General features: G+C 39.5%; 1 protein-coding gene across 1 annotated transcript; it reads right to left on the bottom strand.

Moving 5' to 3' along the window:
* Window positions 1-2,345: 2,345 nt before the first annotated feature.
* Window positions 2,346-15,553, bottom strand: rpia (ribose 5-phosphate isomerase A (ribose 5-phosphate epimerase)). Its single transcript, XM_030127214.1, has 9 exons — window positions 15,298-15,553; window positions 12,198-12,258; window positions 10,508-10,563; window positions 10,143-10,202; window positions 9,873-9,937; window positions 9,729-9,797; window positions 6,775-6,916; window positions 3,814-3,913; window positions 2,346-2,566 (listed from the first exon to the last, which is right to left on the bottom strand). The coding sequence occupies exons 1-9, from the start codon at window positions 15,466-15,468 to the stop codon at window positions 2,469-2,471; spliced, it is 822 nt and encodes a 273-aa protein (XP_029983074.1). The 5' UTR covers window positions 15,469-15,553; the 3' UTR covers window positions 2,346-2,468.
* Window positions 15,554-16,856: the final 1,303 nt, after the last annotated feature.

Genomic DNA, 16,856 nt, shown 5'->3' with positions numbered 1-16,856 from the left:
CCTCTGCTGTTATGATCACTGTTGGTTTTTAACCTTATATTATGTTAAGTCCCTGCTTCACTATGAGGAGCAGCAGTTTTATGAACGACATTTGCACAAAGACTGTCTCAGATTTCATGTCGGTGTAGTTTTTAATCCTTAAGATTGCTTGTTTTGTTGTGTTATTGTGACTTTTTTGTGTCTGATGAGGAATCGGGGTCATACATATTCAGGTTTTCCCTCAGGATTTTTAGGGGGTTGAGAGTTTGTGAGTTTTGGGGGTCGTCTACTATGAAAACTGGAGGTTCTTTGACTAAAAACCTAATTTAAGTGTTCTTCCCAAGGTTTATTGAAGACTTTTGTGCATTAATGAGGAAATAGATGTTGTCTAGAAGGAAAACATTAAAAAAAAGGTTACATAACGCCATGATTTTTGACTATTATTACCATATCTGTGCCAAATTTTGGAAATGCTGAACAGATAAATACCCCCAATAACGAAAGGAAACTACAACCATTAAATCTAGGAAACATAAAGTTACTTGATGATCTCCACGTTGATTTTATATTAATAATGCTAAGGTGCTGCAGGTAAACCTAATAATGATAAGGAAAACCTGAATATGTATGAGGGCGGTTACATCAGCGAAGGCATAAAGTTGTGTATAAATTACAGATGTAGAAAAAAAACACCGCTATAAAGTAGACTATGAAGACAGAAGCCATAGTTGTGGTTTGGGAGAGTCCAAATTAATTATATTTGTGATCCAAAACTCATTGTCTAAGGACGAAGACACAACAACCCGACTGATCACTCGGCTCCCGTCTACTCGACACGGTCAAAAAAGTGTGAAGAACACACCAAATCGACTACCGACTTCAGCGTACTTTCTGCACTTGCGAGAGACATAAAACCAGAAAATGACAGAACATCTCTCTAAACACAGAGCTCACTGTTATCAGTCATTGTTGTCAGCAGAGAGTGTTGAGTAATCAAGAAGGGTTGTTGTTGTAATTGTTGAACGGATGTCTAGTAATAAGAAGATACTGGCGTTATCAGCTCTCTGGCTGCTTCTTGTGGAAGAAGACAGATGTCATAGGCGAAAACTAAGGCGAAATCGGACTATGCTAACAATGCTAACAGTTTTCACTTCATGGAATGAATGAAGTCCATAGTCAACACTGACTGGCACTCATTCAGATACGATATGAGCAGTTGATAGTCTATTATAGAAGACAATAATAGTGTGAAGTACCTTAGCATAGCTGGATTCACATGGAAACTTCTCGTTCACTGGGCTATCCCTCCACCAATCAGATTGGTCCGACTGAATGACTTGGTAGTGGCTGATTACACATGTTGAATCGGCTGAAAAGACTGGTGACGGCATTAACGACAGCCAATCACACGGAACACACGAGACTCACGTGACTGACCACGCCAGACTGTCTGACAACGTCTGACCACCGAAAATCAGATTGGTGTTTCTTCGCCTTGAAAGGTACTTCTACAGACCAAATTAGACAGGAACATAACCTGATAAGCCTTGTATTATATTGGTGTTTTAACACAGTGGTAACAGGTCTTTCTATACCTGTTAACATGCACCTTTATGTCATTTAAACATGAAATCTGTAAAACATTATTTGTGCAAATGTCGTTTCATACAGTGTCTTTGTTACAGGCTGCTTTACACTACATGCAACATTACAATAGGTGTCACGTGAGCTAAATGTCACGGGATGAAAATGTCACAAGTGTATCACAGAGTCTCCCTAAATGTTTAGCAAACTAAGATTTTTGGAGCATCTTGCTGAAAACTAGCATATTAAGGGGAAAACTGTCCTAAAATGAGTCTAACTCTTTTCTGTTCAAGTGTAGAGTGGCCACATTCCCTCCATCTGTTCCATAAAATCAATTAAACTGAACAAAAACCCTCGAAGGCATCACGTTTCTGCTCAGCTTTCAATAGATTGATTCACTGCAGCAGCCAACAGGCCCATAATGCTCTGCTGTGGGATTCTAAGCTCATTAAATGTAACTTTAATAGCGTCATTTTTCATTGGACTAGCGTCGCTTTTTATTCAAGGCACACCCTAGTTTCACTGTGAAGCGCTGCAGTGATTCAGCGCTCTGCAGATATTCAGTCGAACCACTAATTACAGGAAGAGGCAACGTTCCCCAGTGTGAGCGGACAGATGACACGAAAATAGAACTACAAAACGCTACCAGATACAGTTGATTTTACTCATCAGGCACTTTAAAACTCACAGAATCAGAAGCACCACTTGCAGGATGAGAAAGATGGCATGGTCCTGATTTGTAACGGGCTTAGTGAGGTCTGGAAAATTCCCTAGTGTTGGGGTTTTTTGTCCGGTTCTGCAAGAGGGCAAGGATCTGTCCGAACACAGTCTGTGACCGGCAGAAAATCAACGATAGGGCACTTGTGGGAGACGAGAGGTCAGTCAAGACAAGGGACAACTTCCAATCAGTTGACTGGAGCGTCCCGGACCTGCACGCTGCCGTCCTCCATCCCGAAGTACGCCCGCTCCGCCATCCCGACGAAGAGCCCCGTCTCCACCACACCTGAGGATGACAATGCTGCTCACATCCAAACAGCTTCACACTTTCATCTGCTTTTCTTTACGCTTTCAGTTGTGTTTTAAGATTTCTGTCTGGTTTTAGTAAGTTTAACTATGTTCGAGTCCTGTGGTCTGGATGCAGGAGATCAATCTCCCAATAGAAGTGGGTGGTACTTTCACTGGAGGAGAACTCAACGAATTAAATTAAAGTTCATATATGACTTCTATCAGTGATCAATAGTAACTATATTAATATGTTTAACCATTTCCATATTATAAGGCAACAAAAAGCAAATTATTAATCCCATAAAAGGCATCAAATAATCTAAATTTCTCAAAACTGTGAACAAACTTTGTAGACATTGTCCCAAGGAAGCTATAAAAAAAAAAATAAATGAATGCGATCAGTGGTTTCAGAGAAGACTGTTGAAATCTAGATAATGGTGACCTTGAGTTTGACCCTTCAAGGTTACTCAGGGTCAAAGGTCATGGATGCAAATCAAAGTCCATATATGACTTCCTATCAGTGCTCAATAGTAACTATATAGATATCTCTAACCACTTTCATGGTAAAAGCCATCAAAATATGGACCATTGTAAGTAAAGAGACATTTTCAGTCATTAAAAAATTCATCATAAATTCCAAAATCAAAATTTCTGAAAACTGTGAACCATCTTTGTAGACATTGTCCCAAGGAAGCTACATATCAAATTTGAAACAAATATGACCAGTAGTTTCAGAAAAGATTGTTAGAAATCTAGACATTGGTGACCTTTGACCTTCAAGGTCACATCATAGACCCAAATGAAAGTCCATATCTGACTTCCTATCAGTGATCAATAGTAACTACACTGATATCTGTAACCATTTTCAGGTTATAAGCCATTAAAATATGGACCATTGTAAGTACAGTTTCGTCGGAGAAGATGTTTCAAGAAATCTCTAACGAAGACGCCAGATACAGCGCCTTCACACCGCAGCTCATGGCCAATCGGCTGGTGAGCTGATGAAAGGGGTGGAGCCGCCAGAGAGCTAATGCTAAACCACAACGGCCAGGTAAACGCTCTGATTTTCTTCATGTTGGTTTGTTGCATTGTTTCAATACTAAGTGTCTTTTCTGTTTTCGTCCACCTCAGGGTCACTCATGTTCATATCAGAGTCTCCTATACTGTGGCCTCTTTCAGAAACACTCGGCTACGTGTGAGGATTCAAACCCACAACGTCGCACACTGTTTCCTGTCAGCTCTCACCTGGAATCATCTTGATCGCAGTGTTGACCTCCTTCCAGTTCTGAGCGTGCTCAAACTTCCAGTCTAAGATGAAGTTGCTGTTGTCGGTGACCACAGGACCCTGAGAACGACAACAACATGAATCAGTTACAAGCTGTGGTCAGAGTACAGTACAGGTAAAAACAGACAGTGACCACTGGGATGTGAACCTAAAACTATTCCTAAAGTGTCTTGTTCATTGGAAACACATGCATTCGTGATCAATAGAGGTGTAATGGCACAGAAAAATTTCAGTTCAGTACGTTTTCGGGACAGGGGTCTTAGGTTCGATAAATTTTCGGTACAGTGAAGGAGACCAATTTCATAAAAAAAAAAAAAAAAAAGTAATCGATCTTCATGAAACAATGTCTGCACACCCCATGTACCTGTTCAAATACACTACAAGTATTTGTTCAGTACACATCTGTATTGTATTGAAAGCCCCAAACCAAAACAGTTCGGAACAAACAAGTGCACCGTTACACCCCATAATGATCAATGACAGTTGATAAAACCCATGTGTCTACGTGAGAAACATGAAAAACACTCAAAACAAACAAAATAGTTAAACACTATCAATGATGCTGAAAAGTTGAGTCTATCAGTAGGCCTCTTATTTTCACAAGTAGGAAACTCATCAGAAATCAGTTAAGAAATAAATACCAATGAATTTAATCAGCAAAACAAATACAGATTAACTTTATTGATCTACAACCGCTTCATAGAGCCAGAAAGAGAAGGAAAGGAAAAAAAGGAAAGAGAAGGAAAGGAAACAGAAAGGGAAAAAAAGGAAAGAGAAAGGGCAAAAAAGGAAAGAGAAAGGGGAAAAAAAGGAAAGAGATAGGAAAGAGAAAGGATAAGCTCTCATCAAGTCCCATCTGTAGCCTGTATGAAAACAAATGAAGGTACATTAGCACTTTAATGGACAACAAAGTTTCCTTCTGCACCATCAGGAATGCTGAAAGACAGTTAAACTGACTGAAAATACATTAGAAGTGAATATGTTGTGTTTCACTGCACTATGATAAAGTAATCAATACTGAAACTAAAACATGAAGCGCTACCACATGTCATAATGAGGTGGTTTAGAAATGAGATTCAATGCTTCAAAATATATCTGTTAAGAGGAAATTATAGCTTGGGAAAGGTCAGAGTGTTCAATAACCATCAAGAGGACATTGGGGATGTTACCGAGAGGCAAATGTTGCTTAAAATGTCTTGTCAGTCTCCACGATAAACAAACTGGGACTTGTCTAATCATTAGGACAAAGTGCTTCCGGGCTCGACAGTCAAACAGATCCAAACACAAAGAGACAGAGCGCCCAGCAGTGAAGCCCTCTGACTCTGCAGTCTGTTAATAATGTTGCACTTTCCTCAGTTTCACAGTTATTTCAAGCCTTTCCCGAGTCTCACACGCACAGACTGTCATCACATTTGGACGGACACAGCAGTGACTTCAGCCGATGACATGAGACGCCTGCAGAGTGTGTTCACTTCAAGTCCGCTCAAAGACCCCGAGGCTGACGTCTCTGGGCTCTTTGCATTAACACGACTCTGCAGCCCACTTGGATTTGATACACGACACATGAAAATATAACGTCAAGTCACGAACAGCACAACAGTAAACACTGGTGGGTAAACAAACAGCCAAGAAAGGCTGAAGTCCACTGTATCTACAGGGCACTAGTCATGTGTAGTTACAGAACAGAGGGGCTTATTCACATTTTAATGCCCTCATCTGTGCACAAGTAACTGAAACATGCAGTTTTTAATTGGAAACACCCAAGATGCAGACCGTCTTTACCATGTATGTTGCTATACAGCAGGGGTGCCCAATCCTGGTCCTTGAGAGCTACTATCCTGCATGTTTTAGATATATCCCTCTTCCAGCACACCTGATTCAAAGGATAAGCCTATCATCAAGCTCTGCAGAAATCTCATAATGACCGTCAGGTATGCTGGAAGAGGGAAACATCTAAAATATGCAGGATAGTAGCTCTCGAGGACCTGGATTGGGCACCCCTGCTATACAGGGTGTCCATAAAGTCTCTTTGCAATTTAACAAATTCACAACAAATGCAAATGAATAGACAAATCTGTGGAAATTATTAAAAAATGAAAAGTTACGGACCGCCTTTGGTGACATGTGAGAAAAAAAAACTAACAAACAAACAAAAAAAAAAACACGTGGCCACAAGTTACTACTAATGAGTGACCAAAAGACAATTCACCTGTGAGATTGCTGTATAGCGTGCACACCAATTTGATGTTCTTACCAACACTGAACACCTCAATTTGATTTCATTTTATTTTCACTTTGATATGAACTACCGTGATATACTTCTAACACTTGCGGTAAGGCATGGGGTTTTAGTATGGGGCATTAGAAACTAGAGGCCACGTATTAATAAACACATATAATATACACTAACATTTGCAGACTCAATCTGATTTTACCACTTAATATGCAAATAAACAAGCTCATCTACAGCCTAAAACACAGCATGTGCATTAGTTTAAAAGGTCAAAAGTTTGGGTTTGCAATGGTTCTTTGCAAATACAAGTCACTGTGTCATTTGATGTTGTCAATCAACACACCTTAAATATTAATATAATAAGTTTGACCGCTCCATTTGTTTTTGTTGGTGTCCTTTAATGGCTCTCCAAGCATTTAACATTACTGTATTTCCTGGATATATATTCGTTGGCTTTGTCAAATTTTCAGATGTTCCTTGACTATACTGCTGTTGGTACTAGTTAGTATTCAGGGCTTCAGTGTGTCCTGGGATGCATGACTGTTCAGACAACTCCAGAATATGGATAAACACTTCCCAGACCACCACCAAATGCCTCCCAAATATGTTCAGACCTGGTATTACAACAGTCTGCATTTGATCAAATATTGATGTGAGGTCTGCTAGGACGAGCTACTGCACCACTTACCGCTTTACTGACCGCCATCCGTAAGTTGGCCTCGCCACCAAAACGTCTGGCTATCGTCCTAGAGATGGGGACGTATGCCATCGGGATGACCTCGATGGGAACCCCCTTCTTCCACTGTTGACCCAGAGCTTTGGAGTCTTTCCTGGGATGGAAAAAGAACAAGCCATCAGACATTTTCCAGTACCAGACCATAGATATCTACAATTTCTTTCATAGAACACTTTTGCACATATTTCAGTGGACGTTCAGAGGCTCTGTAGTGAACGTGGAAACACCATCACGTTCTGCAACATTGATTCACTAGTAAAACCCGCAGTTTGACAAATGACAGTGGATGGAGATGTATTTTTGTACTCAGAAAAAAAATCTGTTTTGCTTCAGTTTCCCATTTTCTGATTTAATAATCTTTGAGATTTTATGAACATCTACATGATCAGTAAATTAAGTAAAAGAAAATACCAGATTTTCACTGAAACCTACAGAGAATAATGATATAATAAACAGTGATAAATCACTTAGGAGGTTAAATATAGAGAAAATTTATTTAGAAGTGTCACATAACACTTTTGTGACTATTTCACTGGATGTTCAGAGACTCTGTAGTGAACGTGGAAACACTGTCATCTTCTACAATATTGATTTACCAGTAAAATCTCTGTTTTCTCTGTTTTGACAAGTTTCACATTTACAGAGTTTTTTTGTACAACTGCATGATCAGTAGCATAAAAGGAAAAACACTTTTCACTGAAAAATGCACAATGCAGAGGATAATCTATATTGTAAAAGCCAAGTGGCCTCTGTGTGCATGTATGTGTGTCTGAAGATTCACACAAAATCTGGAAAGAGCTGACTGCTGCAGTTTGGGATAGTCATGTATTTTTGGTCAAGGAAGAGATTTGCGAAAACAGTAAGTCGATAGGACCTATATTTTGGGAGATGTTAGTAATTTTGGAATACAATAGCCTTACAATCACGTTGCTATACCCACAACGCTTTGGCAGTGACTGCTGGACAAATGCGGTACAGCATGCACGAATACACAACAGCATAAAAAGTACCACATCTAGAACCTGTGGATCCTCACAGGTCAATGCGCTAGTATTAAAGAAAATAGTGATGAATCACTGAAGAAAGGCTAAATGTAGAGAAACATTACATTGGATGTCACCACACAAATAGATGCAGTTCTTTAAGTGTTAAGTATGACCCATTTGGATGCTCAGAGACTCCGTGGTGAACATGGAAACACTGATGTGATACACAAAAATTGTTTTAAAATACAGACCTGATCAAAATCTTAAGACCAGTTGAAAAATAGCTAGAATTTACCTTTTGCACATTTGGATCTTAATGAGGTTTTAAGTAGAGCTACAATATACAAAAGCAAGAAGGGTGAGTGAGACAAAAAGCACTTTGAAAAAGTAATTTATTGAAAACAACAAGTAAACTGAAATAGGCTGTTTATCAGCTGATCAAAAGTTTAAGACCGCAGGCTATAAAAGCCAAAATCTGCTCAAAATTCTCATTTTCTGTCGGGCATTCACACGGTCATGCCCTCCTGATGGCTAAAGCTAAGAAGCTTTCTCTTCTTGAACGTGGTCGGATCGTTGAGCTGCATAAGCAAGGCCTCTCGCAACGTGCCATTGCTGCTGAGGTTGGACGCAGTAAGACAGTCATTCTAAATTTTTTGACAGATCCTGAGCATTATGGAACAAAAAAGTCAAGTGGTAGACCTAAAAAAATTACACCTGCGCTGAGCCGGAGGATCCGACTGACTGTCTGTCAAGACACAGGGCGGTCCTCGACCCAAATTAAGGCCCTTACTGGTGCCGACTGCAGCGCAATAACCATCAGACGGCATCTGCGGGAAAAGGGTTTCAAAAACAAAAAACAAATTCAAAGACCTCATCTCCTACAACGCCACAAAACTGCCCGTTTAGACTTTGCCAGGGAGCATCAAACATGGGACACTGAAAGGTGGAAAAAAGTTTTATTCTCTGATGAGAAAAAATGTAACCTTGACGGTCCAGATGGCTTCCAACGTTACTGGCATGACAAGGAGATCCCACCTGAGATGTTTTCTACCTGGCACAGTGGAGGGGGGTCCATCATGATCTGGGGTGCTTTTTCATTCAGTGGAACACTGGAGCTTCAGGTGGTGCAGGGTCGTCAAACGGCGGCTGGTTACGTGCAGATGTTGCAGCGGGCATCCCTCATGACTGAGGGCCCTCGTCTGTGTGGTAACAGCTGGGTTTAAAAACAGGACAACGCTGCAGTTCACAATGCTCGCTTGACAAAGGACTTCTTCAGGGAGAATAACATCACTCTTTTGGACCATCCCGCATGTTCCCCTGATTTAAATCCCATAGAGAACATTTGGGGATGGGTGGCAAGGGAAGTTTATAAAAATGGCCATCAGTTCCAGACAGTTGATGCCCTTCGTGAAGCCATCTTCACCACTTGGAGCAATGTTTCCACCAGCCTCCTGGAAACACTCGCATCAAGCATGCCCAAACGAATTTTTGAAGTGATTAACAAGAACGGTGGAGCTACTCATTACTGAGTCCTACTGAGAAAATGTTTTGTTCTGGTTTGGAGAGTTTTTTGTAATTTTTTGAGTGATGGTCTTAAACTTTTGATCAGCTGATAAACAGCCTATTTCAGTTAACTTGTTGTTTTCAATAAATTACTTTTTCAAAGTGCTTTTTGTCTCACTTCCCCTTCTTGCTTTTGTATATTGTAGCTCTACTTAAAACCTCATTAAGATCCAAATGTGTAAAAGGTAAATTCTAGCTATTTTTCAACTGGTCTTAAGATTTTGATCAGGTCTGTATACAAAACATGTTCAAGTCACATCTGGCTCAATGAGTGAATAAAAGTGTAATTACGAGGCAGCCTCTGGTTAAAACACCTTCACACTTTCTGCAATGATGGCACCTTACTTCAACACAAACCTGAAATCAGCGATGACGACGAAATGTTTGGCACAGCCGGCGACGATCTTCTCCTGAGTCAGACATCCTCTATGAGACAGAGACAGAAAAGGTCAGAGGTCAAAGGACCCCATCCTGAAACTCAGCGACCTGAACTGAACTCACCCTCCACCTTTGATCAGCGTGAGATCGGCGTCCACTTCATCGGCTCCATCGATCGCCACGTCCAGCTGTGAGACGACAAACACAGACACGATGTGATACCGGCACAAACTGCGTTCGCAAACGGCGGTCAGCAGCTCCGCTCATGTTTCGCCCCACAGACCCGGATCTCTCAACGCTCCAATTCGAGCTGACAGGGTTTGAAAGCCGACATATTGCGGCCCAATCTCAATTCCACGGCCTTCAGGTCCATTTGTAACGAGCTCGTCATACCTCGGGGTGCCTGTCCAGATCCGACAGAGTGAGGCCGTGCTGCAGGATCAGCTGACGAGCCTGTGGAGAAAGAACAGAGACAGGAAATATGGAGCCGAACCCAACAAAAGCAGCAAGAGGTGAGGCCGAAAACCACAGAGACACTGCAAAATCAATTCCTTTAATGACTTTTAAGACATTTTTTAAAGAAACCGCTCTGAACAAATGCAGGAATGAACTTTTCCTATTGTAAACATCTCCTTGTTTAGTCAAAAAGGAAACAAACTGGTGTGAGGCAATGGATTGCATTTAAAGCCACAATGTTGTAAGAGGCATCTCTGTTGTGTAAGAAGTCCAACTGACGAGTCTAGAAAACTTAAACTAACCTGGAAGGAGGTGGGAACACACACGATGTTCAGCTTCTCCTGACGAACTCTGTCCGCTGCAACGAATCACATCCAGAAAGAAAAGAAAGACAAGTTATGAATACACTTACAGATGTACACTGAAACCTCTTCTTAATGAGTACATGTAAATGCCAAACATCCAACTAGAACACAGACAGAAGCTTAATAATGTTTGTTCAAAAAGAAACATGCTGAATTCAGACAGGACAAAATAAATTAAACCTTGTCCAACAACTGCAACTGTATCCATGAGTAAACAAACGTTCAGACATATCGATTTACCAGTAAAACCCATGGAGTTTGACAAATGACATTGGTTGTAGACGCTTGTTTTTATGTTCAGTTGATGATATACTCCACTCAAGATGCCACTTTTTCTTCAGTTTTCTCAGTTTTGATATGATTACCTTTGAATTTACCCCGAGCTTTTACGAACCGCTATACGATTAGCACATGAAATATAGTAAAACACCTGATATTCACTGAAAAATGGCAAATGCAAAGGATGATATTATAATAAATGGTGATAAATCATTAAGCAAAGGTTAAAAGTAGTGAATAATTCATTTAAAAGTCACCACAGAAATAGTTCTAGGTCTTCAAGGGTTAAGAATGAATTTTACATAAAGTTGCACCAGAATACACACAGCCAAAAACTAATGGCAATTTTAATTGGCTTCATCATTTATTGGTTGTGGTACATATTATTTGAGTTAAGGTCTTGTTTTCTTTACATTTTAATCATGGTCAGATTTTTCCTCAGGTTTGTGGAGTTTTTAGGTGATGTGATGTCTCATCTTGTGTGTTATTTAAATAAAACAATGTCATTTTGACTTATATTGGATCTTTACTATTATAATATTTAGAAAATGGGTCAGACAGAAGACACACAAAACAACCCCATTCATTAACTAATGGCACGTTTCTACTACGTGGAACCAGCTCGACTTGGCTCGGCTCGACTCGGTATTCCTGGAGACCGTTTCCATTACAAGATACTACCCACTTTACAGTACCTGGTCGTCATAGCGATGCGGCGCGTTACTTCCGTGTCGTCTGCTCAGAGAGTTGCTGATAAACTCACTCGTTGCGTGTTGTCTTGTCTGAATTTTTACGTCATCCACCAAAGACTGAATCTCCTGGACCGACCATGGTGTAGTTTTGGGCTGTTATAATGTGAATTAATCTACCACTGTCTTTACCGTCAACTTCCGCATCTGTTTTTTGTAAAACAGGGGGTCACAGAGAAAACTGTCTGACCAGTCAGTGGTCTGCAGTGTTTACACGTCACGTTTTAGTATCTGTTCCCCAGTCCTGGAACCTCGGCGTAGGTGACACCAAAAAATTTGTACCAGGTTCCAGATTCCAGGTCCTTTTTCATAACGGAAATGCAAAAAGGCCAAGCCAAGTCAAGTCGAGTCGAGCCGATACCACGAAGTGGAAACGGGGCATTAGTCAAAGCACAGTTTCAGTGACAAGTGATAAACAGCCCCCACTTCTAAAAAGATAAATTCAAGAACAACACAGCTATGACATGTTTCTATGTCTATAATTTAATAAACCTGATCAAGGCCAAACATAAGGATTCTGTTTTGTTAAATACAACTACACATAGACTTGGACATCACCATGTGTCACATTTCACACCAGAGTTCAAAGACCCACCTACCTAATCTGTCCACAGCGTAGACGATGGTCGACCCACTGCCCACTCCCACCACCTGGTTATTCTGGAACACAACAACATTTCTCAAACTGATGTGACTTTTAAAGCCAAGAGCTCACATTTACTTCACCTTATGGGCAGCAAATAATGCGTTAGTGTAAGAACTGATTTCATTTTATTTTACAAAGGTTAAACAACACACTGATGATGGCTCAAGTCTTTATATAAACAGACAAATGTGTTTAGATTCCAAACACTGGATCCAGTTTGGACATTAAAGGAGTGACATTTTGCTTTTTTTAATGGAATTATGCATTTTTAAAAATTTCCCTATGGTCTACATAAACTGTAAATGCTCTGCTTGGGTCAGAGTTCTTCATTAATTCAACTCCACAGGTCCATCTTCAATCCTATTTCTGTGTAATGACACCAGAAAGGTGGTTTTGGTGCTGGCCCTTTAAATGCACATGAGCCACTTCACACCCCACTCCCTCCAAGTTGTTGATCATGTTTTCTGTCCCGTTCAGCCAACAACTGAACATTTTAGGTAATCAACTCAAAGTTTGGACATATTTTCAGTTTTTAGTATAACCGCTGCTCCTGACAATTATGTTGTACTCTGAGAAATGTTCGTTGAAAGTCTAGACCTTATGTGTGCAAATGTCGTGACTTAACTAGTTATAAAATGTAACAAATTAAGCAGGAATTGAAATGGGTTGTAGAAATCCACTCAATTCTTGCTGGAATGAATATAAAGATAGCTTTGCAGCACCTGGAGGGTTCAAATTCAAACTGTATGAACTATTAGGGTCCAAATACACAAAGAAATGAACCAAAGCCTAATAAAAGTGGGTTTAGCAAAATACGACCCCTTTAACATAATGGAAGTCCAATTTACTGTCGGTATTTTCCCCTGAGTCTTACAAAAGCCAAACAGGCACCAGAGCTCGTTTCTTTTTCTTTCTGATAACCAGGTCTGTGGGAACTGAAGCTGATACTGAGTTGCCTCAGTTGTTATCAGGACACTGTGTAACACAGCTGTGATTTGTTTTGAGCATGGGGTGAATCTCTGCAAGATAGCCAAAAAGTGTGGTTTTCCATTGCTGCAGGTTTGTTCTAAAAGTTAGATTTTAGTCAAACAGATCCATCTGTGGATAAGTGAGTTTTCCAACTATGTTTGTTTTCCTTTATGTTTCTTGGTTTACTTTCCTGTTGAGTTTGTGGATATCTACATTTCCTTTTACGTCACACTGGTGCATTGTGCTCCACTTGACAGGAAAAGAACAGTCTTATTTATGAAACAAAAATGGTGCATTTCCTTTAGAATTCCTCTGTATTTACTATCTCTTCTTCCTGGATTTTCTTTACATCTCTGAAACTGATGCAAGAGGAATTTAGGTCAGTGTTTACAGAGTGAGGAAATACTAGCCTTGGTCAATGCGGTTGCTTCAGTGTCAACACTGACTTAAATGGATCCTTGCATTAATCAATCAACTAATCAATATTTCATGCACATATTTAGCTGAGCTGGTTTTAGTTTAGTCAAAATTCATTTTCTGTTTTACACACATTGTCAGGACCGGTGCAATAATCTAGTCTAACATGCTACATCTGCCCTCACACAGTTATTCATTGTCTGTCTATATGTACATATGTTCAGCTGTACAGTCTGCACATATTATTCTAACCCACGACAAATTTCTCCTTGAGCAAAATAAAGCATACTTGATGAACTGATTTACCATTTACTCATTAGTAGAACATGAAACTTGCCTTTATTATGGATTGCAATACTGCTTACACTACTCTTCTGCCCTTGTTTCTTTTAAGTAAAGAAAAAGATAAAGTAATTCAAAATTACCTATGATTAAATATACCGACACATGGATCATCAAAACTACACAGCGTCTATGCTCTAAAACACAAGTGCCAAACATGCAGCCCACCAAAGGGTCCAATCCAGCCCGTGGGATGAATTTGTGAAATACAAAAATGACACTGTAGATACTGAAAGTCACTGGAGTCAAAATAGTTTTAGTTCAGGTTCCACATACAGACCAATTCAACCTAAAGTGAGTCAGATCAGTAAAATACTATCATAATAACCTATAAATAACAAAAACTGAAAATCTCTTTTTGTAGTGTAAGAGTTAAATTACATGAAATTGTTTATGTTTACAAACTATCCTTTTCTAAAAAATGTGAATAATCTGAACAACCTGAAATGTCTTAAGAGAAGTGTCATTTTAACAACCTTCTGCCTGTTACTAAATATTTTGTGTATTTGTAATTGTAATGTAAATTGTAGCTAATCCCTACACGTGTAACTGATGAACTAAGGCAGAATATCGTTAAAAGTGCACTTATTTTTCTTAAAACATTTCAGCTTGTTCATGTTATTCCGATTTTTAAGGAAACTTTATAGATGTAAACATTTTCATAATGTAATTGGACTGTTTTCACATGTATTATTTTACTGATAATTCAAGAATTTTCATTTTGTCTTCTCATCTTAATGATACAGGGGTTACTATTTTTTTTCTTAGTCTGAACAAAAGAAAATAACCACTTGATGATTATTTTACTGGTTTGGTCCATTTGAACTAAAATGAGTTTGACACCCCTGCTCTAAAAGCTCATTAGCTGATGCTATATATAATAGGGGTTCCATCAGGATAAACAGACATGTAACATATAGACTGGATCATTTCTGGATTAAAATATGTTTTGTTTATTCTACAGTGATGTGCAGCAGCCTGTGCAAAACTTCTTACTATAATCAGATATTAAAATCCTGCATGTGTTCGCTTATCTCTGTCAGTAAATACTACATAAACCGCCTTGTAAGAGGGTACACACAGTATTACAACACTTTAGTATATTTAGGACCTAAAGCCAAACACGGGATCAGATACATAACAGAGTTCATCCTGTTTAGATAACAGGTTAGCAAACAGGCTATAAGCTAACTTTGCTAGCTTACAGGACTTAAAGCAATATGGATAAACTACTGTATTTTACCCGCTAACCTGGTGTAAACTATGAATGATAAGAGGTTAAATCCAGGTGTTAAAGTGCAGTAGTTGACACGGTCCACGGTTACCTGGACGTGGTTGTCCACGGCTGCGTACGCGGCTAGTTTCTTCGCCTCCTCTGCCATGCTAGCGCTAACAGCTAACACTCCGAGCGCACACACGTGCTTCTGTTTCCACGACGAAGGGGAGGAAAGAAATCCAGCTGCGACTTTACTGAAGACCCAACCCCGAAGTCTCATGACCCGGCCCCCCAAACACGGCAGAGAGAGAGAGAGGCAGGCCCACGGAGAGTCAAACTACCCACTCCGCGCCACAAGACGCTACTTCTTCTTCTACGGTTTAAAACGGCAGAGACAGAGACACGGTGGTGCGTTTCCGGTGGTGCCCCCTAGAGTTGAACACCCATATTACAGTTCATTCATTTTCAATCCAGTCTGATATTATTATACTAGTCAACATTTGCTTTGGGATTTTATATTTGCACAATAATTGATGTGGTATGTGTTCCCAAAGTCAGAACTAAACATGGAGAATCAGCGTTCAGTTTCTATGCTCCGTATATCTGGAACAAACTACCAGAAAATATCAGGTCTGCTGAGAGTCTGAGTTCTTTTAAGTCCAGGTTAAAGACTCACCTGTTCACTGCTGCCTTTGACTAAAAGGCTTTTGACTTTTTAAATTTTATATTCTCTTTGAAACTCTGCACTGCAACTTTTACTTTAATATGTGTGTGTTTTTATTTTTATTTTATTTTATTTTATTTTGATTTTATGTGTTGTTTTCTTACTCGCTGTTTTTAATCACCTTTTATATGTTTCTTTTATAATGTTTTAAATGTGTTTCTTTTTGTTTCTTTTATTTCAATGTCCTGTGTGAAGCACCTTGAATTGCCTTGTTGCTGAAATGTGCTATACAAATAAACTTGCCTTGCCTTGTATAATATTTTGGGTGACTTCATACAGGGGTTGGACAAAATAATGGAAACACCTTAAAAAATCAACAAAATATAATTTAATATGGTGTAGGTCCGCCTTTTGCGGCAATTACAGCCTCAATTCTCCGAGGTATTGATTCATACAACTTGTGAATTGTTTCCAAAGGAATTTTAAGCCATTCTTCAGTTAGAATACCCTCCAACTCTTTTAGAGACGATGGCGGTGGAAATCGACGTCTTACTTGAATCTCTAAAACTGACCATAAATGCTCAATAATGTTGAGGTCTGGGGACTGTGCCGGCCATACGAGATGCTCAACTTCATTAGAATGTTCCTCATGCCATTCTTTAACAATTCTAGCTGTATGGATTGGGGCATTATCATCTTGAGGTGAAGGTGTTTCCATTATTTTGTCCAACCCCTGTATATTATGTGTGTACTTTGGCTAGTCATGTAAAGAAAAATGGACCAAAAGGTAAAAAAACATAAATTTGTATTGCACTTTCAGGCAAAAGGGTGATACAACCCTAGAAATTAGAGTTCACAACAATTACTCTTCCAATTTTGTTTTCACTGAAACCACTCAGAATTTTCTGAAACACATACAGTGTGATGTCAATAATGTGTATGGCCACCATCCACATCCGCAGGCTGTACTCCACTGGGAAAATAAACTGTCAAGTTTCCAGAAT

This window comes from Sphaeramia orbicularis, chromosome 22 (genome assembly GCF_902148855.1).
Source record: "Sphaeramia orbicularis chromosome 22, fSphaOr1.1, whole genome shotgun sequence".
Lineage (NCBI taxonomy): Eukaryota > Metazoa > Chordata > Actinopteri > Kurtiformes > Apogonidae > Sphaeramia > Sphaeramia orbicularis.
The sequence above is the reverse complement of the archived record's forward strand: the minus strand, read 5'-3'. Positions and strand labels throughout refer to the sequence as shown.